Below are 25,616 nucleotides of genomic sequence, written 5' to 3' on the forward strand. Positions count from 1 at the left end.
GCGTCAGTTTTGTTTTTCTTGTTTGGCCAATAAATAGATTTCCAATGACGGCAGAGCAACTCGTTTTTTGTTAATTGTTTCAGCTGTGTCATTCATGTGTATTTAAATTGCACAATATATTCATACAATGATTCCTAGTGCTAAATGCCGACTAATAGCGTACGCAATATTTTGTGCAAGCTGTATCAATCTATTGTTGCAACTCAACTTATTCCTAGTGAGGGAAAGTGTGAAAACACTATAGATCCTCCTAAATTTAGAGGGGTTTAAAAAAACTTATTCCTAATGCTGACTAGTAGCATACACAAAATTTTGTGCAAGCATTATAACTTATTCCTAGAACTGACTAGTAGCGTACGTAAAAATTTGTGAAAGCAGTATCAGCCTATTGTCGCAACTCAACTTATTCCTAGTGGGAGGAAGTGTGAAAACACTATAAATTCTCCTAAATTGGAAGGGGTTTAAAAATACATATTCTGACTAATAGCATACGCAAAATTTTGTGCAAGCAGTCCTATTGTCACAACTCAACTTATTCCCAGTGCTGACTAGTTGCATACGCAAAGTTTTGTGCAAGCAATATCAGCCTATTGTCACAACTAACTTATTCCTAGTGCTGACTAATAGCGCACGCAAAATTTTGTGCAAACAGTATCAGCATATTGTCACAACTCAACTTTAAAGTTTCAAGCATTAAAGCATAGTGTATGTGATAGTATTATTTACACAGAGAATAAACTTTTTAAGGTTTATAGCAGTTGACAAAGAGACAAATAAGAAAGGAATCATTAGTTCATAATGTCCAGTATGTAATACCAAAATTGTTTTATATAGCTGTAGCATACAACATTTATTATGTTCAGCTCCAAAGAAAGGATTTGCCCTTTCTTTCTAGTTAACAATGAACATACACTGTATAATTGTTGTTGTTCGGTGTAAAGGGTTCACTTTAGAGTTTTATACAGTAAAATTGTTTCACATCTACTCAAGAATAAATAGAACAATGAGGCCAAGGTTTTGGACTCAAAATTAACAGAGAAAGATGACCTACATTGCAAAAAAGGTTACTCATTTCTTAGTGAAAAATCTATCAACATTCTATTCTGACAGCGCCACTTTGCGATGAAATAAATTTTGGTTTTCTGTTGACTTGCTCCAAGCATTGGATGACATCTCCAACCTTAAAGTCAACCCAATTTTGAATCACAAGTCCACATTCATTCCCCTTTCCAACTGCTTCGACATCCTGCTTCTCCCGCTTCAGGGATGCACAACATCCTTCGAAAACAACCTCACCACTTCTAAGAAGCCTCATTGTCGATGATTTGGTGAGACGGCCATCCATTACACGACAACCAGCTATCTTAACGTCCTCTCCCTTAGCTTTGCTCCTTCCTTTAATCTCAAATATGCTCAGTACCTGTGCCTCTCCTGCAACCTGTGTCTCAAACGTCCCGGGAGCTTTTTCAACAATAGAATTGCCAATATCCTCTAGAAGATGATAGATCACGCGATGGAGTTTTATCTGCAACCAATCACAATTACTATGAGCATAAAATGCCATTTCTGTTTCTTTTTTTTAAAATAAATAAGGGGACTGGTCTCTCTTCTTTTTTCTTTGGGATAAACATGGTGTTCGAGCCAGCTTACTCACACCTCGACTAATTTCACGGGATACCTAACACCTCCCACCAGCAAGCGACCATTTCTGTTTTATTTAATCTTCTAAAGCTAGTACATTAAATTCCAGCATGTAACAGGAGCATTCAGAATATTCCCATCTTTACAACATTCAAATGCGAAAGGATAACTACATTTCATATAAACCAGAATAAGTACCTTAACGCCAGCTTGAGTTGCTGCTTGACTTATTGAACTAGGTGGATTTCGTATGTTGAATCCGACAATAAATGCCCCACAAGCTTGTGCTAGATCTACATCAGACTCAGAAATAGACCCCACTCCTCCATGGATAATATTCACGAAAACCTATTAGAAGGATAAATTTTCACAATTTTGAAACTGAAGTTTCTCTAAAGAGTATGAATCAATGCCCATGAACATTAAAACAGAGTTGATCAAATATATAAAAACAGCATTTGTCTGACCTGAGGACTATCCAAACTCTTCAATGCATCTGTGACGGCTTGAACAGTTCCTTGAACATCTGCTTTTACTATCATTGTCATTTCAACCCTCTTTGGCTTCTCTTCTCCTTCTTCGTCTTCTGAATTAGCTTCTGCTATTAAACCTCCTGATTTTTCCGCTTGCATCTTCCTAAGTCTGTCTTTTTCAAATTTCTTTTTCCTCCCTTCACTAAGCATCCTTGCCCTTTCCTCAGAGTGGACGACAGTAATTTCGTCACCAGCCATCGGAAGCCCCTTGAGTCCTTCGATCTCCACAGGCATAGCCGGTCTAGCCCTATCGGTTGATTTTCCTAGCATATCCCTGATAGCCCTGATCTTTCCCCACTCGGTACCTACGACAACATGCTGACCACAGACAAGGGTTCCGGCTTTCACTATTGCAGTAGCCAATGGACCCCGTCCCCTATCAACCCTTGCTTCGACCACATAAGCTTGGGCCTGTCCATCCACACGTGACTTCAGATCCATTAACTCAGCCTGGAGAAGCAACGCCTCCTCCAGCTTATCCAACCCGATTTTAGTTACAGCAGAGACTTCAACAACCTGAACATCTCCACCCATCTCTTCGAGAGCCAACCCTTCTGTTGCGAGCTGGATCTTCACTCTTTCAGGATTTGCTGCTGGTTTGTCACATTTATTAACGGCAACAACAATGGGAACATCAGCTGCTTTTGCATGGGACATCGCTTCCAGCGTTTGTGGCATAACGCCGTCATCAGCAGCAACTACCAAAACAACAATGTCAGTGACTGCTGCACCTCTTTGTCGCATAGCACTAAATGCCGCATGACCAGGAGTATCAAGGAACGTGATCGATGCCCCAGAAGGCATTCCAACAACAAACGCACCCAAATGCTGAGTTATGCCTCCAGCTTCCTTAGCAGCCACAGATGTGAGACGTAGAGCGTCTAAAAGGGATGTTTTACCGTGGTCAACATGACCCATCACTGTAATCACTGGAGGACGTGGCAGGACTTCAGCGCCTTCGTTTGAATGCAGCCTCCTAACATTTACTCCAATTTCCTGCGAAGGAAACAAGTAAACATTTATGCTTAGAAGTTCACACACTTTAATCAAATTGGAAAGCAAGAGTTAGATTCAACCTAACAAAAAAAAAGTTTTACCATCGCAACTAGCTCGGCAATGTCGATGCCAAGAGGATCATATTCCGAGTCAACTTTCTCCCCTACATTTATAAGGATGTCCTGCAAGACAGATATCGACTCTCCACAACGCTTGGCGAGCTCAACAATTGTCATGCCTTCGAATATCTCTACAGTTTTATCTGATAAGGAGGAGTTAGCAGCTCTTTTTAGTTTGGGAGGCACATAAGGAGCTTCAACAGGTGGCGAGGAATCCTTTGTCCTTTTCTTGAATTTCCCTTTCTTCTGTATCTTCAAACCCAAAGTTTCAGGTTCTTTTTTCCAAGCCAGTGCTTCTAGACTGGCATGAAAATACCTAGAGGAAAAGAACAAATTATATTATCTCTATTACATCAACCAAAAGGTAACACTGTTAGTTTTTTCAGGCTGCTCATAATCTTAACTTATCTTTATCATGCTGCCTATGATCTTAAATTTCGCCTTTCAACGTTTAGATTCACTCTCAAAGAGAAAAACCACGGCGCAAAATTGTCCTTCCTGTCTATGGAGTGCTATAAAAGAAGTGCAATTAACTTCATGGAAAAGACAACAGCTCACCACTGATTACCAACTTGACCATTACAGAAATATTCCCATTCAGTTCTGCCAAACTTTTTACTTAACCATGGCAAATCACTAATCTGAAAAAAACACGACATATCTACACAATGCCATGCAAAACTTCAGTTAATTTTGGTACAAATCACAACGAACATTTATCAAACTTTAACCAAATACCCTTATTTAGTTAATGTAATGACCCGGCCGGTCGTTTTGAGTATTATAACCCCTTTTCCCCATTTACTGCTCAATTTATGCTTTATAGTTATTGTATGACTTACCGGGTTAGTTGGTTCGGGTCCGGAAGGAATTCGGAACGAAATGAGACACTTAATCTCATAATTGAAATTTAAGTTAGAAAAATTGACCGGATGTGGACCTATGTGTAACAGGCCTCGGATTTGAATTTTGATGATTCCAACAACTCCGTATGGTGATTCTGAACTTAGGAGCGTGTCCGGAAAATTATTTGGAGGTCCGTAGTGGAATTAGGCTTGAAATGCCGAAAGTTTAATTTTTGGGAAGTTTGACCTAGGGGTTGACTTTTTGATATCAGGGTCGAAATCCAATTCTGAAAACCTGAGTACCTCCGTTATGTCATTTATAACTTGTGTGCAAAATTTGAGGTCAATCGGACGTGATTTGATAGGTTCCGTAGTTGTTTGTAGAAATTAGAAATTCAAAGTTCATTAGGCTTGAATTGAGGCGTAATTCATGGTTTTAGCATTGTTTGAAGTGATTTGAGGATTCGACTAAATTCGTATGATATTTTAGGACAAGTTGGTATCAGAGCCTAGGTTACATAGGTCTCACGAGTCATAAGCAGGTTTAGTAGAGTCTTGCGGATCGGTACGGAGACGTCTGTACTTATCTTCGAGAGGCTGCAGAACCCTTAGGAAAATTTCACTTTCTTGTATTCTGTCGTGCAAATTTGTTGATTCCAGAAACTAAAATTCTGTTATTCTATTTTCTCACAGATGGTGAGGACACGTACTATCGGATCAGAGGTCAGCCACCAGTTAGGGCCGCGAAAGGCTGGGGTCGAAGTAGAGGTCGAGGTGTAGCTCGTACCACAGTTGAACCAGCACCTGTAGTATCACCAGTTGCTCCAGCTCAAGCACCAGTTGTGCCCATTAAGATTCCAGGCCTTCAAGAGACTTTGGCCCAAATATTGGCAGCTTGCACTGGTCTTGCTCAGGTGGTTTCGGCTTAGGCCGCACTTGCCACTTCTCAGGACGGGGAGGTACTCATACCCTTGTTGCCCTTACTGTAGACCAGGTAGTACAGGGACTTCAGGTACCGGGGGCACTACCAGCCCAGCCGGCTGCAGCTGCTCAGGCCCCGGTAGTTCCTATTATGACAGATGATGACCAGAGGAGACTTGAGAGATTTGAGAGGCTTCGACCTCCACCATTTAGCGGTACTGAGTCAGGATGCTCAGGGTTTTCTGGATAGGTGTCAACGGATGCTTCGGACAGCGGGTATTCTGGAGATCAGTGGGGTCTCATTCACTACTTTTCAGTTTTCTGGGGCTGCACTCAGATGGTGGGAGACTTACGAAGGTGTAAGACTGTTGGCGCAACACCCCTTACTTGGCAGCAGTTCTCCGTGGTCTTTTTGGAGAAGTTCGTGCCTCGATCTCGCATAGAGGAGCTGCGTAGACAGTTTGAGCGGCTCCGCCAGGGTGATATGTCTATGATGCAGTACGAGATGCGGTTCTCCGAGTTGGCCCGTCACGCTATCTGGTTGGTTCCCACGGACAGAGAGAGGATCATGAGGTTTATTGATGGCCTCACTTATCAGCTACAGTTGCTCATGACCAGGGAGCGGGTTTCGGGTGCTACCTTTGATGAGGTTGTCGACATTGCTCGGCAGATTGAGATGGTTCGCGGTCAGGAGAGGGTTGAGCGGGAGGCCAAGAGGCCTCGTGGTCAGGGTGGATTCAGCGGTGCTCCTTTTGGGGGTCAGTTCCAGCACGGTAGAGGTCGTCATTTCAGACAGGCTCAGTCAGCTCGGCCATTTCATCGGGGTGCATCATCTGGCCATAGTTCTCACAGTTCTCATCAGGGCCACTCATCACTTAGTGCCCTTCCAGTTCAGAGTTCGTCTCGTGCTCCACCTGTTCAGGGCTCTTCCATGCCAGATTTTTCTACCAGTCATCCCGGTGCTAGGTGTTCCATTCAGTTTCCGCCGCCAACACCAGGGAGTTGTTTTGAGTGTGGGGAGCTGGGGCATATGTGGAGGTAGTGTTCTCGTCGTCACGGAGGTCTATCTCAGCAGAGGAGTCAGCCTCCGACTACAGCACCAGTTACCTCACCACCCGCCCAGTCAGCTCGGGGTGGAGGTCAGTCAGCTAGGGGTCGCCCTAGAGAGGAAGGCAGATCAGGAGGTGGTCAGGCCTGTTTCTATGCTCTCCCTGCCAGACCAGACGTTATTGCTTCAGATGCTGTGATTACAGGTATTGTCTCAGTTTGTCACAGAGATGCCTCAATATTATTTGACCCTGGTTCTACATATTCATATGTTTCCTCGTATTTCGCCAATTTTCTGGATATACCCCGTGAGTCCTTAGTTTCATCTGTACATGTATCTACTCATGTGGGCGATACTATTATTGTGGACCGCGTATATTGGTCATGTGTGGTGACTATTGGGGGTCTGGAAATCCGAGTGGATTTATTATTGCTCAGTATGGTTGACTTTGATGTGATATTGGGTATGGATTGGTATCTCCATGTCATGCTGTTCTAGATTGTCACGCTAAGACGGTGACGTTGGCTATGCTGGGAATTCCGAGGGTTGAGTGGAGCGGTTCTGTAGATAATGTACCAAGTAGAGTGATTTCATATTTGAAGGCTCAGCGCATGGTTGAGAAGGGTTGCCTATCTTATTTGACTTTTGTGAGGGATGTTAGTGCAGAGACTCCTGTCATGGATTCTATTCCAGTGGTACGTGATTTTCCGGATGTGTTTCCTGCAGACCTGTCGGGCATGCCGCCTGGCAGGGATATTGACTTTGGTATTGATTTGGTGCCGAGCACTCAGCCCATTTCTATTCCACCGTATCGTATAGCACCGGCGGAGTTGAAGGAATTGAAAGAACAACTTCAGGAACTCCTTGATAAGGGGCTTATTCGGCCTAGTGTGTCACCTTGGGGTGCACCGGTTCTGTTTGTGAAGAAGAAGGATGGTTCCATGAGAATGTGTATTGATTACAGGCAGTTGAACAAGGTCACAGTCAAGAACAAGTATCCTTTGCCTCGCATTGATGATTTATTTGATCGAGCCCAGGGTCGAGGGTCACGGTCGAAGGCCGGGTCGAAGACATGATCGAGGACCTCGATCGAAGGCCAAGATCGAGGCAGAACCGAGGTTGTCTAGGCAGAATTATAAGGTGTCTGGCCAGTTTGACAAATTGGAGCTTTAGGAGAGGCGATTTTGGATATATTTTCAAGGAAAAACTTGAGGTAAGTCCCTTGTGATCATTTCTACTCCATAATATTGAATTATCATCGAATAATCCGACTAGATTACATGATTTTGAGGTGTAAATCGGAGATTGAAACTTAGAAATTTGAAAATAAGATTTGTAGATTTGAGGGTCGAGTTGAGGTCGGATTTTGGTAAAATTGGTATGGGTAGACTCGTGGTTGAATGGGCTTTCGGATTTTGTAACTTTCGTCGGGTTTCGAGACGTGGGCCCCACATGCAATTTTTGAGCTAAATTTCGGATTTTTATGAAAAATTAGTATTTTCTTATGGAATTACGTCCAATAAATTTTATTGACTGAAACGAATTATTTGTGACTAGATTCGAGGCATTCAGAGGCCGATTTGCGAGGCAAAGGCATAGCAGAGTAAAAAGTTTCACGTTTTGAGGTAAGTAACGATTGTAAATCTGGTCCTGAGGGTATGAAACACCGGATTTTGTATCATTCTACTATTTTTAGTGACACACATGCTAGGTGACGGGCGTGTGGGCGTGCACTGTTGGGGAATTGTGACTTGGTCCGCCCTGTAGCAACTGTAAAGTTGCATACTTTGTTGAAACCATTTTATACTTATATGTTTTAGAAAGAATTTCTGTAAATTGGGTTGAATGTCATGTTTGGGCCTTGCGCCAATGCTGTTTGGACCCTTATGGGCTGTTTCTTACCATCCTCTCATTGTTTTCGATTGAAAATCTATACTCAGTTATGTTTATACTTGTTTACCGCATAACTCAGTTTTATGACTCTATTTTGATGCATATAAATGTTTTGGGCCGAATGCCCTGTTTTACTGAAATACCTGAGTGGCTTGAGAGATTTATGACTGAGTGAGGCCGCAGGCCTGATTTGTGAGGATGAGTGTGGATTGGGGCTGCCCGCCTGCAGCATATTTATGACTGAGTGAGGCCGAGGGCCAGATTTGTGAGGATGAGTGTGGATTGGGGCTGCCCACCTGCAGCATACTTTATTATTATGGCACGTGAGTTGTCCGTGCAGCACGTGAGTTGTCCGTGTAGATTATAGCGCTTGGGCTGAAGGAGCCCCTACGGAGTCTGTACACATCCCCAGTGAGCGCAAGTACCTACCGAGTGCGAGTGTCGAGTGCTGAGTGACTGGGAGGCATGAGCGATTGTGAGGTATGCCCGAGTGGCACGAGTGATTATGAGGTATGCCCGAGTGGCACGAGTGACTGTGAGGTTTGCCCGAGGGGCTGTATATGAGTGATGTTTTGCCTGAGGGGTTGTTTATGATTTCATCATTTTTGCTCACATTTGCATTGAGCCTTTGTTTGAAAAACTGTTGGAAAAAAAATGTCTTTAAATGATTTTTACTGGAACTGGGTTTAAACTAGATAATTTGATTCAAATCCTGATTTTTAAAAGCATGTGGTATTTTACTGAGATTTCCTGATATGAACGTTATATGCTTTATTGCTCGTCACTACTGCTCAGTCTTTATTTATTGTTGTTACTTACTGAGTTGGCGTACTCACGTTACTCCCTGCACTTTGTGTGCAGATTCAGGTGTAGCTGGATACGGTATCGGTTATTGAGTGTTCTGGTTGCAGATTTTCTTGGAGATAGCAAGGTAGTTGTTTGGCGATCGCAGCCCCTGCTCTTGTCCCTCTTATCTTACTCTAGTTGTACTTAGCTATTTTCCGGGGTTGAGTTAGCCTTGATATTGTTAGACAGATTGTAGTATATGCTCATGACTAGTGACACCCCGATGTCGGGCTTTTCTTTTCCGCACTTCTGTTTTTTTTTTCTTTGATTTGAACTCTTTTAATGGAGGTTTTATGTCAAATAACCTTGAAATTATCTTTAAAATGAAAATATCGGTTTGTTTTGGAAATGAGTCGGCTTGCCTAGTTCCACGATAGGCGCCATCACGACAGGGGTTAGTTTTGGGTCGTGACAGTTAAGGTATGACATCAACAATCTTGTACCAGTCGACAATTGCCAGGTGTAACTTGAACCTAAATTGAGATGCGGCATAGGTACCCCTGTTGATTGACCGACAAAGAATTCGGCTTTTTATTCTAAAAGGAAAGAAGGAACTAAACAGGGCCTTAAGGATTGCGCCGGTCAGAACAATATTCTATATTTGGGGATCATAGTCAACCAAGTCTATGTATTACACTTTTTAGGTATCTGACTCGAGCAATTCCATGAATTGTCGCATTAAATACAGTTATTTTTCTCCCATTAAATTTATTTCTTAAACAAGTAATATTATTGACTCTGCTTCCATATCTTAGGCTTGGAAATAACCATATATATTCAAATTTTGCAGACTAGCAGCAATACCAACCCAAGGTAAATCAGCTAATATGGACTATGTTCCAATCATCTGTATCAGGAGGTCAAATAAACCTTACACTAGTCTGCACATCGTCATGATCATAGGCTGCTTAACGTAGATTACTAATGAAATCTGTTGACTAAAACTTCTGAAGAAATCAAAATTTGTGCATGCTTCAAGTATATAATATTGTTCGCTATTCTACATGGGAAGGTATCTATTCTGCTGTTAGCTATCCCTTAATGAATTTTCTATGGGTTATTTTATACATGCCCCGCTTCAACTCATTCAAACATTTCCTCTCTCCTTTCTTCTTCCCTTCCTACAGAAGAGATTATGGTCTCTTTCAATCCAACTATCTTTCATATAGCATAATCCTCCCCTTCTCAACCACACAGATTAAAGAAAAGAGTTCAAGAGACCAGCAATTGTAGTGAAATGGTTGAAAGATCAATCTCTTATAAGGGATTTCCTTCAACAAGAAAAATTGGAGACCTTTGACGTCTGGAAAGCACTTTTTAGATACCAACAGGCAACATGTTAATTATGAGAATCAAAAATGTTATTTCTGATCCAGTTTTGAACTGCTTAGGGATTCAAGTTCTTTAGTCTGTGGAGAGTGTTGTATACTCATTTTGGCAGAAACTGCGAAGGTAAAGCTCCTTGGACGAGTGCACTTCTAGCTACTTTCTCTCGGAATTGAATACTATTGAAAAATATTATTGGGTTGGGTCCACCCATAAAGGATGCTAGATGACTCATAAGCCCATTAATTAGTCCTCCTCCTAAACCCTACTTATAACCAATAAATACACCATTACGGATTTAGAGAAAACGGGTTTTCCTAACGTTTCTTATGGGAAACAACCGACGACCAGTAATTCAAGACGGGTTGCTGCAGACGATCCGCTTCCGCTAAGGAGACATATTGTACTCGATTTATAACAAATACAACATAAAGATAGGATCTTCCACATTGTTTATTGGAAAGAGATTTTTTTTGCATTGTAAACCAGTTGAGTGTTACGTAGCTTATCATTAGTCATTACCCAATTTACGACAAGATTCAAGATTTTTATTTAGTGAATTTAATTGCCTATCATCATATTTCTTAGAGGACAACAAATCCTCAGAATGATGTCGCTTGCTTTTACAAATTTAACTAACCAGAAAAATCCCTTGGAAAGTTAAAGTAAAGTTGTGACTTTACCTTATTGAAGATCTGCCCGTTAGAAGGTTGCCGTAGTTTGACTTCCATTGAGCTGCATTCGGGAAGCATCCTGCAGTATAAAGGAAAAGGATATAATATATGTCTACGATCATCGAAAGCTATGTTCTCAGTCTTTAATTACAGCTCTGCGAAAAGGTGGCCAACAAAGTTTCTTTAGAAACTAGGATGCATTTCACCCAGATGTAGCACGAATAAATGGTCATAGTAAAACTAAACAACTACTGATTTTCAAGAAGAATGGGAAAAGGAAAAAAAACAGAACTTTTACAAGTCAAACAACCTATCTGAGTTAGAAAATCACCAAATTAATCATAAAAAGGAACGACCAGGTATTTACATTTACATATTATACACGTTACACGTTTTATTATTCAATGATTATGAGTTAAGCACAAAGTTAATATAAACAAATGAAATAAATGCAGGCTTTGTACTTGAAAAAATACAAAATGCACAGACCTTGTAGTTGTCCAAACAAAACTGGAATTTTTCTCTGCGCCTCTTCAAGGTCAGTTTTGGAAACTGATGCTGGAGCATGCCTGGATCTTACTGCCAGTTCCTTCGTAAGACTAATTAAGGTACCCTGCAGAAACATTCCATATAAAAAGACTACCTCAAAATTATACTAACTTCGCAATATAAAGAGGGAGTCTCAACAATGGAATAGTAGAAGACATAATATGTGGGCAGGGGTGAATAGATTCGTGTATTGGAAGCCACGAGAGGTTTTGAAGGATTCAAATCAGAAAATAAGGAGTGGTAGGGTTTCAATAAAAGTAATTAACCAAGTCTATTTGGTCAATGAAGCGCATATCTTTTAGGGAATTCATTTGGTCAATGCAGTTCACATCTTTCTTCGAGAAACTATACTCTCTAATTTTATATAAGACTGGTATCCAAAAACTATAGATAAAAGTCCTCATACGAGCAAAAACAATACTTTGCACCAGACAGTTCTCATAGGCAAGCTAATAAAACTTACGAGGATTAAGCTGTTAAGCACCTAAACATACAACTTTCCCATTTATGCTAATGGAAATGTTCTAGAAGTCGATGTCAATGAAGTTCAAGCATGAAAGCTAATAGACTATTTGAAAGTTCAGTGATCAGATATGAAGTGAATTTCAATTGAGCCCAAAGAAGAGGCCTAAAAACGCACCTTTTTCCCTGCCACCCTCCACGCCATTCATATGTATTAAAACCTCCAAACCTGTAGATAATGAAACAAAAAAGAAAGGTAAAATTGGAAACCGTGCTAGTCTAAATCACCACTGCTCAGTAACTTGAGAGAAAAGGCTAAAGCATGTACAGAATTCACCTCAAAAGAAAGACACCATTCAGCTATATAAATCATCTGAAACTACTCTGTTCTATTTGGGTCCAATTCATTCCAATACTACATTGTCTATCCATAATTTGTCTCTTAAGATAGCTAAAGGGGTTCACCAAAACAATAGAATACGTTAATGCAAATCAATAAGACCAAAACCCTGAGCTAAAACGGAAAATAAAGGTATACCGCGAAACATCAGGCAAATCCCACAAAATGCCCTCCCAAGGAGTGACTCTTATCAAACTTCCCTTCACTAAAAAGTTCAGTTACATGTATAAAATTAGAAAGTCCACATTTTTATGAAAACTTTGCATTAAAAAGACAGAATTTAGTTGCTTTTCAGCTTCCAATATATCAACGAGGAGAGGCGGTATACGAAAAATAGAGCCTATTACCAGAATTATATAGGTACATATATGCTAAAGCAAGAGTGGAATCTATCTTAAAAGAAAATACATGCATACACCGGTATCGAGTTCACTTGCGTATAACAGCAAGCATGTTTACATATATAAACTGGAAAAATCACATTTTTATTAAAACTTTGCATTGAAAAAGCAAATATCAGGTGGCTTTAAACCCTTTGCAGCTGCCAATAAATCAACAGACAAAGATGGTACAACAACAACGACGACAACAAACCTAGTGGATTCCCACAAGTGTGGAGATGGTAGGATGTACACAGCCTTACCCATACCCTGGGAATATAGACAAAGAATGGTTTAAAAAAAAAAAAAAAAAGGAACCTTTATGGATATTATATAGATGATATGGTCATATGGATAAGCAATAGAATACAATAACGCAAATCAACAGTATGATCAAAGCCCTGAGCTAAAAATAGAAGATAATTGCATATCCTCAAATTTCTCTCAATATCCATAACACCCCCTCTTTCCCAAGGAAGTAATCAACTACAGTATCAATCTCAAACTAGTGGGGTTTGGCTATATGAATACTCTATATCCATTCCGTTCTATTCAAGTCCATTTACCTAACAAAGCAAGCACATTTACATATACAAACTGAAAAAGCTCATATTTTTATGAAAATTTGGAAATATATTTCAGATACTTTTAAACCCTTTGCATCTTCCAACATATCAAAAGACAAAGATGGTAAATAAAAAAGAACCTTCATGGATATTATATAGTAGGTGATATGGATAAGCAATAGAATACAGTACTGCAAATCAACATTATGATCAAATTCAAAACCCTGAGCTAAAAATAGAAGATAATTGCATACCCTCATATTTCTCTCTAAATCTATAACACCCCTCTTCCCAAGGCAATGACCCCTTAGCAATCAATTAACTATCCGAACTAGTGGAGATTACCTATATAGACACTCTATATCTATTCCGTATTCGAGTCCATTTACATATAAAAGCTAGCACAGTCACATATACAAACTGAAGAAGTTCACCAATCAACTACGTCTCAATCCGAAACTAGTAATATATATATATACTATCCGAACTAGTGGAGATTACCTATATAGACACTCTATATCTATTCCGTATTCGAGTCCATTTACATATAAAAGCTAGCACAGTCACATATACAAACTGAAGAAGTTCACCAATCAACTACGTCTCAATCCGAAACTAGTAATATATATATATATATATATATATATATATATATATATATATATATATATTCCGCTCTATTCGAGTCCTTTTACATATAAAAGCAAGCATAGATACATATACAAACTGAAAAAGTTCACATTTTTATGAAAAAATTGGATTGAAAAGATAAAATTCAGATACTTTAAAGCTTCGAACATATCAAAAAAGAAAGATGTTACATGTAAAAGAGAGACTTTATACAGGTCAAACTATAATCTTGATAAATAATGAAGTAGAAGGGGAAAAAGAGCTTGGGTAGAATGACCTGGTAAAAAATAGCAGCTTGGATCTGATAATGAGGTGAAAAAAGTTATGGTGTGAAAATATCAAATTCTTGAAAGCACCCACCAACAGTTTAATAGCTTTTTTTCTCTGTGTGTGTGTGTGTTCTCTGTGTAGTGGTTCTGACAGTCCCCAAGGGTGCGAGACCAGAGAGGGAGAAGAGGAGGCTTACTAGTAGAAAAAGGATTTTCAGTTCATATTTTGTTTTTTTCATTTCTTTTTCGTTTTTTGCTTTTTGTTAGGGTAAGAATTAATTGCCACGCCGTTTTGAAGGAAAGAAACAAAAAGGTTTTATTAATTGTGTTTTTAAGAAATTTTAAAGTGTTCTTAGACAAAAAAAAAAATTAAAAACGCCTCAAAGGCACTTATCTTCTAAAAAAGAATCAGAAATCGTTCTTCGTTTTTCCAATTTTAACCAATTTTAATTGAGGACTACATATATATTATAATTATGCAGTTATTTAGAAATAAAAAAGCAAGAGACATTTCTAGACACATCATTAATGCTAAAGACTATACTTTGCTTGAGCGGGGATAATATCGAAAATAGCATCTTTACTTTCGTAGAGTAGAGGTAAGAATATGTATACACTATATATTTTACTTGTAAAATTACAGTGTGTTGTTGTTGTTCTTCGTTTTTTCCTTTTTAGGTAATAAAAATTTTCAAGAAAGAAATTTTGAGAGTGTTCCTAAAGTTAGTTTTTGAAAAGCACATCAAGGCACTTTCTTTAGAAAATATATTTAGAAAACGCTTCTAAAAATGAAAATTATAAACAAACAAAAAATTTGCACGACCAACTTCTATACTTTACAATAAATATTTTTGGGCTTACTTATCAAATAAAATAATTTTCTTGGGTTTAAGAAATTGGGATTTTCTAGAGAAATTCAGCAGATATTAGAATGCAATTCCACTTCTGATTGACAAGCTCTAAATTAGATAATCATTTGTAAATCTTCATTGCACAGCGTTAAATATATTATCTTTAAGTTGTTAAATGTTGCATGCACTTTCAAATTTGAACAACTCTTGTGACAAAATTGATAATATTCGGGCATGGGAATTAAGGTAATTGCTCAAAAATTTGTTTAAGTTTGTCCCTTTTGTCTTAATTCTTATGTTATAGTAGTATGCATCTAATGTACTTCCTATATTGGCTAGTAATAAGCTGCTACTTTTATTCTCGTCAATTTTCTTCACAAATTACAAAATATAAGTACATTTCAGAAGCTTAAACGATGGCCTCATAAACAAAGAATTGGTTTTATAATTCGAGTTAGGTGTCGTTGGCAATGACCAATTGTTATGATTAATGCTATTACCTTCCTTTTTGTATTGCTATTTTGCTAGTGTTTGCGGTTATCTAAATTGATGACAACATTAATTTTATGGATTTTTGCCTTCCGATATTGTTGTTAACCAGAGTCAAGTTGTAAACTTCATTCGATTCTACTATTCACTAATCTACTAAACTTTTATGAATTCAAGAATAAGAAGCCGACTATTTAATAGAATAAACACATCAACTTTTTCCTTTTTGCAGGACAATAGTTTGGAAAAGATAGAAAGTGTAGTACAAGGGAGATTGGCTGAGATCCCATTATAGATTTTCTACTGACTTGAGTTGCTTTTTCGATCCTCTTAACGGTTATGCAATCGTACGTGCCAATAACAAAGCCATATCGTGCGAGACAACACCCCCTAAAAATTAGTAGTAAAATAAGCATAAAGCGCTGACTTAGAAATGCAAATATGCTATTAATAAGTATGGAGAGAGCCATCACTCAGAATGAGTTTATTGTCTCGACCCAGCAAACTCAGGGTTCAAGCAACTTACACCTTATTATTGAACATTAAAACGGAAAAAATAAATCGTAAACTTACTGCTAAAATGTGGAAGAAATATCACTTAACACGAGTATATGGCGACATTCTTATACGATAAGCAAAAAGGAAACAGGGCAGCTTCAGTACTACTAGCCAGTCTTTCAGAGAGAGGGAAATAGTATACAAGCAAAACCATAATAATTTATCCATTCAGGAACCAATTTCAGAATCCCAAGAGCAGCGGGCGAAAGGCGATAAATACACCAATGTTTCGAACGCATTAGGCAGCAACCTGACCGAATAGACACTTGCGAATCTGCAAGATTCATTAACAGAAATGAAGTATTACTATATGTTACAATTCTGCAAAGTGCAACTGTTGGAAACAAATGGAACTAACATGGAGAAACTGATGGAAGCAGCACCACCAGTCTAATGGAGACAAATACAAGGACAGAGCTAGAGTAGGGTAGGACATGCTTATTATCAAATTAAAGGACAGAGCTAGAGGTAAAAGTAGGAAATTCCCATACTTACAGATCTTACTGGTAAGTGATCCTTTCTTTGGTTTCTCATTCAACTCATCTTTACTGGTACTATTGGTGGTTGTCTAAGTCGCAGTTGATTCCTACCCTATACAGGCTGGGTTTTTTTTTTTTTTTTGGGTTGGTGTATGGGTATTAATTCTCGAATTTCCATACTCTCATCAGACACTAGTAAGCAACTGACCTCCCCCATCACTACATTACCCAAGTCATGTACCAAGAACAACAATAAAGAAGATGACTAAAGTTATTTAAAGTTCTAAACCATATTGGTAAGAGGTAGGCAATGTCTATAACTCAGTTTAAGTACTACACAACGTCTACGCTGGGAAAAATTTAATCCACTAAGATGCCTATCAAAGAAACTAGAAACATGTAAGAGATTTTGTAGCTCATTTGTTTGACATTTAAAAGTAGAAGGGATCTACATATCTACAGAGAGCTAAAGCTCAAAAATAGATGGAGCACGAGTATAAAAATCAAGGGTGGAATCATGAATGAGAATTAGAACATTGGACATCAATAGGCTATTATTAAAAGTACAAAAGGAACAGGGAGCAGGAAGTACCTCCGGTAGTTTCTTACGGAACACAACTTCCAATCTGGCATCAAGTGTATTTTCACATACAATTTTCCCATCTCTAGAAGCCAAAACTACTCCTCCATAGCTGTGGCATAGAAAGAAAGAGAGAGATTAGTAATAGTAGCTAATTAGATTCTATGAGCTTAAGTGCTAAACTTCCTCCCAAGAGCAATTGTACACTGAAAGCAAGAGAAAGAAAAGAGTCCAAAGTCCATCTGATGAAGCACCAATTTGAGAAGAAAGAGCTAGAGTTTATTGTTTCCTATAGAAGTGAAGCAGTTTACCAAGAAGAGCCATGAGCATTGTGATGTGAGGGAGCTGATGGAAGGTAGATTTGGTCAATTATGACCTCCGGTGAGTGAACCTGAGCCTTCTCTGCATACTCCTCTTTTGCTGAATCCAAGACCCCTTCTACCAAGGAAACATCATCTTCCCGACAACGTAGTAGGACGCAAGGCTCTTTAAGTCTGAGCAAACTCTGCAGCACAAAGAGTTGCTTTTATGTTATACCACCACAGTAATCTTCACATCTTAACATTCTAATGCACAATCTGAACTTCATACACGAAACTGTATGAGAAGTCATTAGAAAATAGTTTGTATTTCATGAAAAAGTCCTGCTCATTTCTAAGATTCATAGTTTCCTGCCAATTCCCGGAAAAGAAAAGGGAGGGGGGGCACGAAAGGCGTACTCGTACATCTAATTTTCATCAGCCAAAGTACCTGAACAATAAGATCCTGCAGAAGCTTCTTATAAATATGGTGGTTCTGGTGATGGCTGACGTTTAAAAGCTCCTTTGATGCTGCCTCCTTCATGGAGTTGACCAAGTCATCCTGAGCTTGAAGAACCTTGATTCGAGAGGCGTTGAGTTGCATGGAGTACTCACTGCAACAAATACATTACAAAGAAGCTTTAAATACTCTATTTTGCCAGCCCATAATTAAAATTTGGATTAGATTAACCACAGAAAACTGTTGTGCTCACATAATAATAGCAGCAAAACAATTTTACAAAAATCAACTTTAGACTAATAACTCGATGAATACGTTAAGAAAAAGTTTCATATAGGACAAGTAGAGTCACTTAAAATTAAAATCAATCTATATGTCCATTAAGATCAGTTGGATCGACTATATGAATTACTTCAGCTCAGTAAGAAAATTACTTGATATAAGTCTGGTATTACTAGAAGTGAAATATGACTTTTGGCATATGCCAAGGCAAGAGCTCCCGCAAATGCAGATGTTAAGAACACATGTTTTGTCCAATCAATGCTCAATACAATGAACAATAGAGAATGTAAATTCAAGAAGATCACACTTAATTTGACGTCCAAGTTCCACTAACATGGAGCTAAACAAGTAGAAACCCAGACATACTGAAAAGATGAAGGAATTCACTCTAAGTCTCTACTGCAAAAATAGATTTCTCTTTTTTCCCGAAGTGGTCCACTGCAAACATAGATCACAACATTTAAGCCACTGAATAGAGACTGACGATATCATGCAAAATGGAGGTGTACCTATTATGGTTACAATCCAACAGCATTACAAGATCTTCAGTTCAACCTCACAATCACGAAGAAACAAATCAAACCACTTGAACAATTCTAACTTCAAGTAAATTTTACTCATATACATTTGACTGGTCTAAAAATTGGATCAAAACCACTATTCAAACCAAGTCGAGGAAATTACATTTTCTTGCGAACATCGACTTGTTTCTCCTTACGCTCGTATTCCTGCCTGATCTTCTTCTTCTCCAGTTCCACTAGCTGCAACTTCTCGATGTTGAATTCCTAAAACAATCACAAATCCGGTGTGCTCATAAACACTCTAATAACAAGAGATGCACTAATGACTAAACACAATTAACTTCAAAATTGGAACATTATTTGTATAACAATGCCAGTGCGCTCACTGACACACAGAACAACAACGGATTCAGTAATTACTAAACATAGAAAACTTCATAATTGGATCATAATCTGTACAGTTATGCCTAACTTCTTCCGTGCATGCATTATTATTCAAAGAACAACAGATAAAGCGATTACTCAGCTTAATTTTACTTCAAATTTTGAGTATAATTTGTATAATCATGGCTTGCTCCTTCCGGACGCACATTATAACTCAAAGAACAATATATACACCTATTAATAAACTCAAAATAACTCCACTTGCAGTATAATTTGTATAGTATAATTTGTATAATTAGGGCATTGTAACGGTTATTACCCTGAGAACAACAGATAAACTGACAACTAAACTGAAATTAACTTCAAAATCAGACAATAATTTGTATTATTATTGCTTAGTTCTTCGATGTACATTATTACTCTATAACTAAATCAACTTCAACATTGATTACTCTGAGAACAAGATATACAGAGATCAATTAAAATTCAACGAACTTCAAAACTGGACTATAGTTAGGGCTTAGTATTCCGGAGGAGACACGTTATTACTCTGAGAAGAACAGATAAAATGGCGACAAAACTGAAATTTACTAATTTAACTCTAAAATCAGAGGACGATTGGTCTAATTAAGGCTTACTTCTTCGATGCACACATTATTACTTATATAACTAAATTCAAATTCAATATTGAATCATATTTTTAGTAACTACGGCTTACTTCTTCAATGCGCACATTATTACTCTGAGAACAAGAGATAGATCATTAAAACTGAATGAACTTCAAAATTGACCAAAATTAGTCTAACTAAAGCTAATTGATCAATAGAATAAGAAATAGGCCAATACTTCTTCGGCGGAGACGGAAATCTCATTAGCTTTTTCTTCGGCTTCCTGGCGGATGAATCTGACCATCTGCTGGATCTGCTTCGATACATCTGCGTCGTTCATCTTCGCAACTTTTTTTGGATCGGAGAAGCGATGTGCTGTGGATGTGAGTGAAGGAGCGAAAATCAGAAAGTAGAGATAGTAATTTGTAGTCTTATTATTGCCAACTGCTGTCTTCCCTTGAATCACGACTCCTCTCTCTCTCCCTTTCCCACGTTTTTTGTTACAATTGGAGTAGACACACGTACGAAGATAGCGGGCCAAATTCAATATTTATTTTTTCTAGTAAATATAAATTATATAATAATTATATGTAATTATTATACGTGAATTACACTTATATTTTATATTCAATGACTATTTTAAATTTAAGCGTTTGATTAAGCGGTCATTTAAATTAATTCTTCCTTTATACAAATATAAACATAAACTTTGGATTTCCATAAATTGACACAGGGTAATACTTCATTAGTATCAATTTTTGTTATATAATTTGACTTGGCATACATAAACGATTAATGAAATAAATTTTTTTTTAAATAAATAAATTATGATAAAACATAAGTATAGCATAATATTTGTGTGACTTTAAAATTTTTGAGACTTATAAACTTAAATATATCGTAAAAATTGTGTGTCTATGACTAAAATAAAATTTGCTTTTAAGTATATAAATATATTAATAAGGATAATATTACGTAAGATGAGAATAAGGAGTATTTAATGTGTTAATGGAAATATTTTCTATGAACGTAGAATCCAAATAGCGCGAAAAAATATATAGATATTTTCTCAGTCAATTTTAATTAATTTGAGACGAAAGTGTAGCCGGTTTGTTCATCTTCACTCTTCTCAAATTTATTTATACCATTCACTATATGACATTTCTGTCACTGTTTACATGAAATCCAACATATCTAGCTTGGGGAATTTTATTTTATTTTTTTAGTTTCCCACTCGTTGTCCGGTACCCGTATTGGAGCCCGACTATATCCGAATGCGCATCGCGTATGTATAAGGTAAAATATGATATGATACGTGGCTGACTAAAAGGAGGACACGTGGAATCCAAGATGGGATGGTTGAGGACCGAACGCAGCCACTATGCTTGTCACCGGAACGGATAACGCTCATAAAAGTGTATTAAAGGCTCTGCGCCCGGTAGCATTTACTAAGGAATATTTTACAATATTAAGAGCGACGGTCCGTTGCAGAGAATTCGGCATTTATACTCAACGTTACATCTCAATCAATGACCCTCATAGTTGGCATTAAAGGAGGGCACGATCCTACGACCTTCTTACCTGGACATAGCTATAAATAGTGAGCTAAGTTATCATTGTACGGGACACAAAATTTCTGACAAGAACATATATTATATTCTATACAAAGCTTTATAAAATTTCACTCTCTTGCTTTTTGATCCCATCATTGCTGTGTTCGAAAATCGTGTTCACGGAATCACTATCTTTGTTATTTCATCTACATTCCAAGGCTAAGTATTGCGTATTTTTTCGATTATTATATTATTTCAGGATTAAATTAGTTCACTTATCTAGAAACCACATATAAATTCAACTGTACCGTTTTACGGATAAACAATTTGGCCCCCACCGTGAGGCCTAGACAGTCGTGCAATTAAATTGATCCTTGCCTATTTTACTAACGTGTTTGACTATTTTTGTCTTAGAAAAAATCACAAAAAATGACAGATAACATTGTTAACGATGCACACAACCCCGAAATTCGAGGGGATCAATCTCATTTCGAGGACTCAATCAGTGACACCCGTGATGAGGGGAATGACGCCACGCCGGTGCATGACAGACGGTACCCTCGACAAGTTTGGGAAAGAACTCTCGATGATGTTGACGAGGAGCAAGTAGTGGATGCTGTGAGGATCCTGCAAGAGTAACATGCAATCATTCTAGGCCATCGCACGTGGCAGGATCAGGTTATGACGGAACTAAAGCAGGAGCTAACAGGTGCTTCGAATAATGCGAACAGGCGCGATCTGATTCCTCTTGTTGTTCCCGCAGACCAAACAACACAGAGAATCGATAACAACATTCCCAGGGGTGAAGTCGGCTCCGATAGGGCTGGGGGGAGCAGATCGGGTCTTAACAACGAGAACGATTCATTCAAAGATTAGCTTTTACGATTCATGAGGGAAGTAAACGCCTGCATGGATCAAATCCCGGGTGCACCACCAGTATTGAAAGGCCCGAACTCGAATAAGTATGTTCAATTACCGTACAAGCCAAGTGCAACACCAGTACTAATCCCGAAGCATTTCAAAATGCCTGAAGTTCCAAAGTATGATGGAACTTCATACCCACAGGAACATATTACCACCTACACAACGGCGGTGAAAGGAAATGATCTAGCTCCTCATGAAATTGAATCTGCGTTGCTAAAGAAATTCGGCGAAACCCTCACGAGGGGAGCCCTAACATGATATTTGTTACTGCCCAAGCATTCCATTGATTCTTTTGAGATGCTCGCGGATTCTTTCATTAAAGCTCATGCCGGGGCCAGAAAGGTGCAAGCCCGGAAGACCGGCATATTCAGAATCGCACAAGGAGAATCAAAATTATTATGAGAGTGTGTTACACGATTCCAGAAAGAAAGAATGTTACTCCTGGCAGTCCCAGATGAATGGGAAGCTGAATCATTCACCAAAGGATTGGATCCGAGAGGTTCAGACGCTTCCCGGAAGCTAAAGGAGATCCTGCTTGAGTTTCAAACAACAACCTGGGTAGATGTTCACAATTGGTACGAGTCGAAGATAAGGATAGAAGATGACCAGGTCGGTTCTACATCATCGGCCAAAGGACGGGAGAAGAACAGAGAAAAACTAAAGGATGACTACAATGCGGATATGCGAACTTCGAGGGGTCAGTTTTTACCCTACGAGCGTACCAAAGGCCGTGGCAGAAATTTTCGAGCAGCAAACAAGTTCACCGTTGATGGAGGGGCTGATCGTGGTCGAAGCAATAAATCACTTTAATATAAACAAACGTTGGGGTCTCGAGATCTTTCTTACCCAAGGCTATCAGAATATAACTTCAACGTCAGTGTAGTGAAACTGGTGTCAGCCATGAGGAACATTTAAGAAGCATGATTCCCTAGACATATGAGGTCCGATTCCAGCCAGAGGGATCCTAATTTATGGTGCGAATACCACGAGACGAACAATCACCGTACAAGGGACTGTCGACATCTTCGGGAGGAGGTGGCAACGCTATTGAAGAATGGTCATCTCCTAGAATTCTTGAGTTATCGAGCTAAGAACAATTACGGTCGCAACAGTGACAACACGGAATCCTCGAAAGTATAAGAAGAAACCACACACCAAATGATCAACATGATCTTTGGGGGGAACGAGAATAACGGGGTTACTTTTTCGGCGGCAAAGAAGACTAAAGTATCGATAACTCACAGCAAAATACTCCGGGATGATGATATCACTTTCATAGAGGAAGACGCAGATGGATTGCTGTTACCACACAACGACGCACTGGTAATCTATTTAAATGTGTTAGATTTTAAAATTAAGCGTGTTCTAGTGGATCCAGGAAGTTCGGCTACTATCATACAATGGAGAGTATTGGAACAAGCTAAACTCATTGGAAGCATTATTATGGCGATAAAACTCCTCGCTGGATTCAACCTTGCGAGTGTGACGACCCGGAGAGAGATCTTGTTATTCACGAATGTTGAAGGAGTAATGAAAACAACTCTTTTCGAATTAGTGGATGGTGATATGAGATACAACATCATCTTAGGAAGGCCATGGTTACACGAGATGAAAGTTGTACCTTAGACGTATCACCAATTGCTGAAGTTTCCGACGCCCGAAGGAATCAAACAGATAAGAAGTGACCAACCGGTAGCGAGGGAGATGAATGTAATCTTAGTTGCTAGTAGCAAAGGGAAGGAGTGCACGGTATAGCAATTACAGGAATCGGCGCATACTCCCGAGTTAGAAGAGGTTATTCTAGGGGCAGAATTGTCAGATTAATATCAAGTGTCGAGATATTTTCAAGTTCCGAAAGAAACGGACGGAATGAAATCCACGGCAGAGGAACTAGAGCAAGTGTCATTGTTTGAAGGATTCTTAGAAAGAAAATTTCACTTGGGAACAAGAATGCATCCCGAGCTCAGGTCCGATTTTATTGAATTCCTTAAAATTAACGTTGATTGTTTTGCATGGTTGCACGAGGATATGACAGGCATCCCGACAGAAACAACGGTGTACAAGCTGAGTTTTGATCCCAATGTACCACCGGTACGGCAGAAGAAGCGCCCTATTATCGAGGTTAGGAATAAATTCACCAAAGAAGAGGTAACCCGCTTGCTTAAAATCGGTTTGGTCAGAGAGTTAAGATATCCAAACTGGCTAGCCAATGTAGTAGTAGTTCCTAAAAGGAATAATAAATTTCGTATGTATTGTAAGGACCCGTAAAAAGTTTAACCAAAAACTCGGGGTTTCGTGGCGCCAAGATAGATTCCTGCGTTATTTTAGAAAAAACCGCGGTTTAGACTTTTTTGATTGAACAGTACCCTACGGACTGAGAGGTTAATGTTTCGCAGAAGAACGCATTTCTGCGGCCCATTATGCGGCCGCATAGTGGCCGCAGAATGAAGCAATAAGTTTGGCCAACTTGAGGTCCGTTTTGTAGTCGATTATGCAACTGCATATCGATCGCATAATCCCTCTTGGATTTTTGTGGAGGGAGTTCTATGGTGCATTATGCGACCGTAGAATGAGTATGCGGACCACATACTGGTCGCATACCTGGGCCGAAAGTTCAAGGCCCTGAGGGCCATTTCTGCGGTCACTTTGCGGACCGCATAACCATTATGCGGTCGCATATGCGACCGCAGACCTGTGTGGCACCCACTTTCTTAATTTAAAACCTGACCCTCATTCCGTTAAAATACCCCTTTAGTCTATTTTGAAGCTCATTTATGATATTTCTAGTGTGAGAGAGAAAGAGGGTTCTAGAGGGAGGGCCTAATTTTCATCAATTGATCTTCAACCATCTTTCAAAACCTTGGAAATTTTCAAGTAGAGCACCAAAATTCTTCACCCTAAAAGGTAAGGCTTCATCACCCCAACTCTTAATTTCAAACATAGCTATAATGGGGTATTAGTGTGATACTTCATGGGTATGAGGGTGGTTCATCTTGCATGCATGTGATAAAGAGTGTGGGAAAAATAAAAAGTGAACTAGAACCATGAACGTTTTCCTAATTTTGGGTTCAATTTGTATATTGCTAAAATAGATTGAGGTTGCTAAGGGTTCCGGATAATTGTAGAGTCTAAAGAAGCGCAATTGAGGTATGTATGGCTAACTCTCTTCTTCCTAGAATGGAACTCCTAGTATCCAAATAATTGGTGTAAGTTCCGACTTGATCATACTAGAATTGTTTGCCTTAGTGTGTTGGGTTGAAAGATTCATGTTCCCTAATTTTAGATGTTTATCATGTCATCATGCTATTTGAGAACGTGACTATGATTTTCCAAGCTCCTTCCCTTATGTGCGCAATGCCTTATGTGATGGTACTTATCGACATGAATGATGACGTTATTTGAACGAATAAAAAGGGAAAGACTTGAATTGTAAAATGTGCCCAAGTGCCAAGAACTACTTAATAAATGAGACTGTTTGTGCCATGTAATGAAAGATGGGAAAGAAGTGTGAATTGGGTGAACATTTGAAA

The 25,616-nt window shown here is 38.8% G+C and overlaps 3 protein-coding genes and 1 long non-coding RNA gene across 5 annotated transcripts; 1 reads left to right on the top strand and 3 right to left on the bottom strand.

Moving 5' to 3' along the window:
• Nucleotides 1-788: 788 nt before the first annotated feature.
• Nucleotides 789-14,298, bottom strand: LOC104089486 (uncharacterized). Of its 2 annotated transcripts, none has more exons than XM_070182852.1 (8): nt 14,107-14,298; nt 12,032-12,082; nt 11,332-11,455; nt 10,852-10,921; nt 3,272-3,605; nt 2,109-3,170; nt 1,840-1,989; nt 789-1,525 (listed from the first exon to the last, which is right to left on the bottom strand). In XM_070182852.1, exons 2-8 carry the CDS (start codon nt 12,056-12,058, stop codon nt 1,091-1,093), a joined length of 2,202 nt encoding a protein of 733 aa, XP_070038953.1. In that variant the 5' UTR covers nt 12,059-12,082; nt 14,107-14,298; the 3' UTR covers nt 789-1,090. The 2 variants fall into 2 exon arrangements, with proteins under 2 accessions (XP_070038953.1, XP_070038954.1); XM_070182853.1 differs by lacking the exon at nt 14,107-14,298 and adding an exon at nt 12,848-12,871.
• A 1,567-nt stretch (nt 14,299-15,865) lies between these two features.
• On the bottom strand, nt 15,866-20,142 carry LOC104094162 (V-type proton ATPase subunit E). The gene is made up of 6 exons (XM_009600032.4): nt 19,848-20,142; nt 18,781-18,881; nt 17,806-17,968; nt 17,367-17,560; nt 17,068-17,167; nt 15,866-16,270 (listed from the first exon to the last, which is right to left on the bottom strand). Exons 1-6 carry the CDS (start codon nt 19,947-19,949, stop codon nt 16,235-16,237), a joined length of 696 nt encoding a protein of 231 aa, XP_009598327.1. The 5' UTR covers nt 19,950-20,142; the 3' UTR covers nt 15,866-16,234.
• LOC104094161 (uncharacterized) lies at nt 18,460-18,774 on the bottom strand. Its single transcript, XR_685806.2, has 2 exons — nt 18,606-18,774; nt 18,460-18,534 (listed from the first exon to the last, which is right to left on the bottom strand). It is a non-coding gene; the product is annotated as an uncharacterized lncRNA (long non-coding RNA).
• A 3,111-nt stretch (nt 20,143-23,253) lies between the features above and the next one.
• On the top strand, nt 23,254-23,712 carry LOC138898229 (uncharacterized). The gene has a single exon (XM_070184277.1). It carries the CDS (start codon nt 23,254-23,256, stop codon nt 23,710-23,712), a length of 459 nt encoding a protein of 152 aa, XP_070040378.1.
• The last annotated feature ends 1,904 nt before the right edge of the window (nt 23,713-25,616 follow it).

Source organism: Nicotiana tomentosiformis, chromosome 8 (assembly GCF_000390325.3).
Source record: "Nicotiana tomentosiformis chromosome 8, ASM39032v3, whole genome shotgun sequence".
Taxonomy (NCBI): Eukaryota; Viridiplantae; Streptophyta; class Magnoliopsida; order Solanales; family Solanaceae; genus Nicotiana; species Nicotiana tomentosiformis.

What these genes read in the sequence shown, in the direction of transcription:
- LOC104089486 (XM_070182852.1), bottom strand. Translation starts at nt 12,058, where the DNA reads ATGGCGTGGAGGGTGGCAGGGAAAAAG. An exon ending in ACGGGCAGATCTTCAATAAG is followed by an intron (nt 3,606 to 10,851) that starts GTAAAGTCACAA and finishes CTTTTCCTCTAG; the next exon opens with GTATTTTCATGCCAGTCTAG. An exon ending in AGAGTTTGGATAGTCCTCAG is followed by an intron (nt 1,990 to 2,108) that starts GTCAGACAAATG and finishes TCCTTCTAATAG; the next exon opens with GTTTTCGTGAATATTATCCA.
- LOC104094162 (XM_009600032.4), bottom strand. Translation starts at nt 19,949, where the DNA reads ATGAACGACGCAGATGTATCGAAGCAGATCCAGCAGATGGTCAGATTC. An exon ending in TTTCCGTCTCCGCCGAAGAA is followed by an intron (nt 18,882 to 19,847) that starts GTATTGGCCTAT and finishes TGATTGTTTTAG; the next exon opens with GAATTCAACATCGAGAAGTT. An exon ending in GTCGATGTTCGCAAGAAAAT is followed by an intron (nt 17,969 to 18,780) that starts GTAATTTCCTCG and finishes TATTTGTTGCAG; the next exon opens with TGAGTACTCCATGCAACTCA.
- LOC138898229 (XM_070184277.1), top strand. Translation starts at nt 23,254, where the DNA reads ATGATCTTTGGGGGGAACGAGAATAACGGGGTTACTTTTTCGGCGGCA.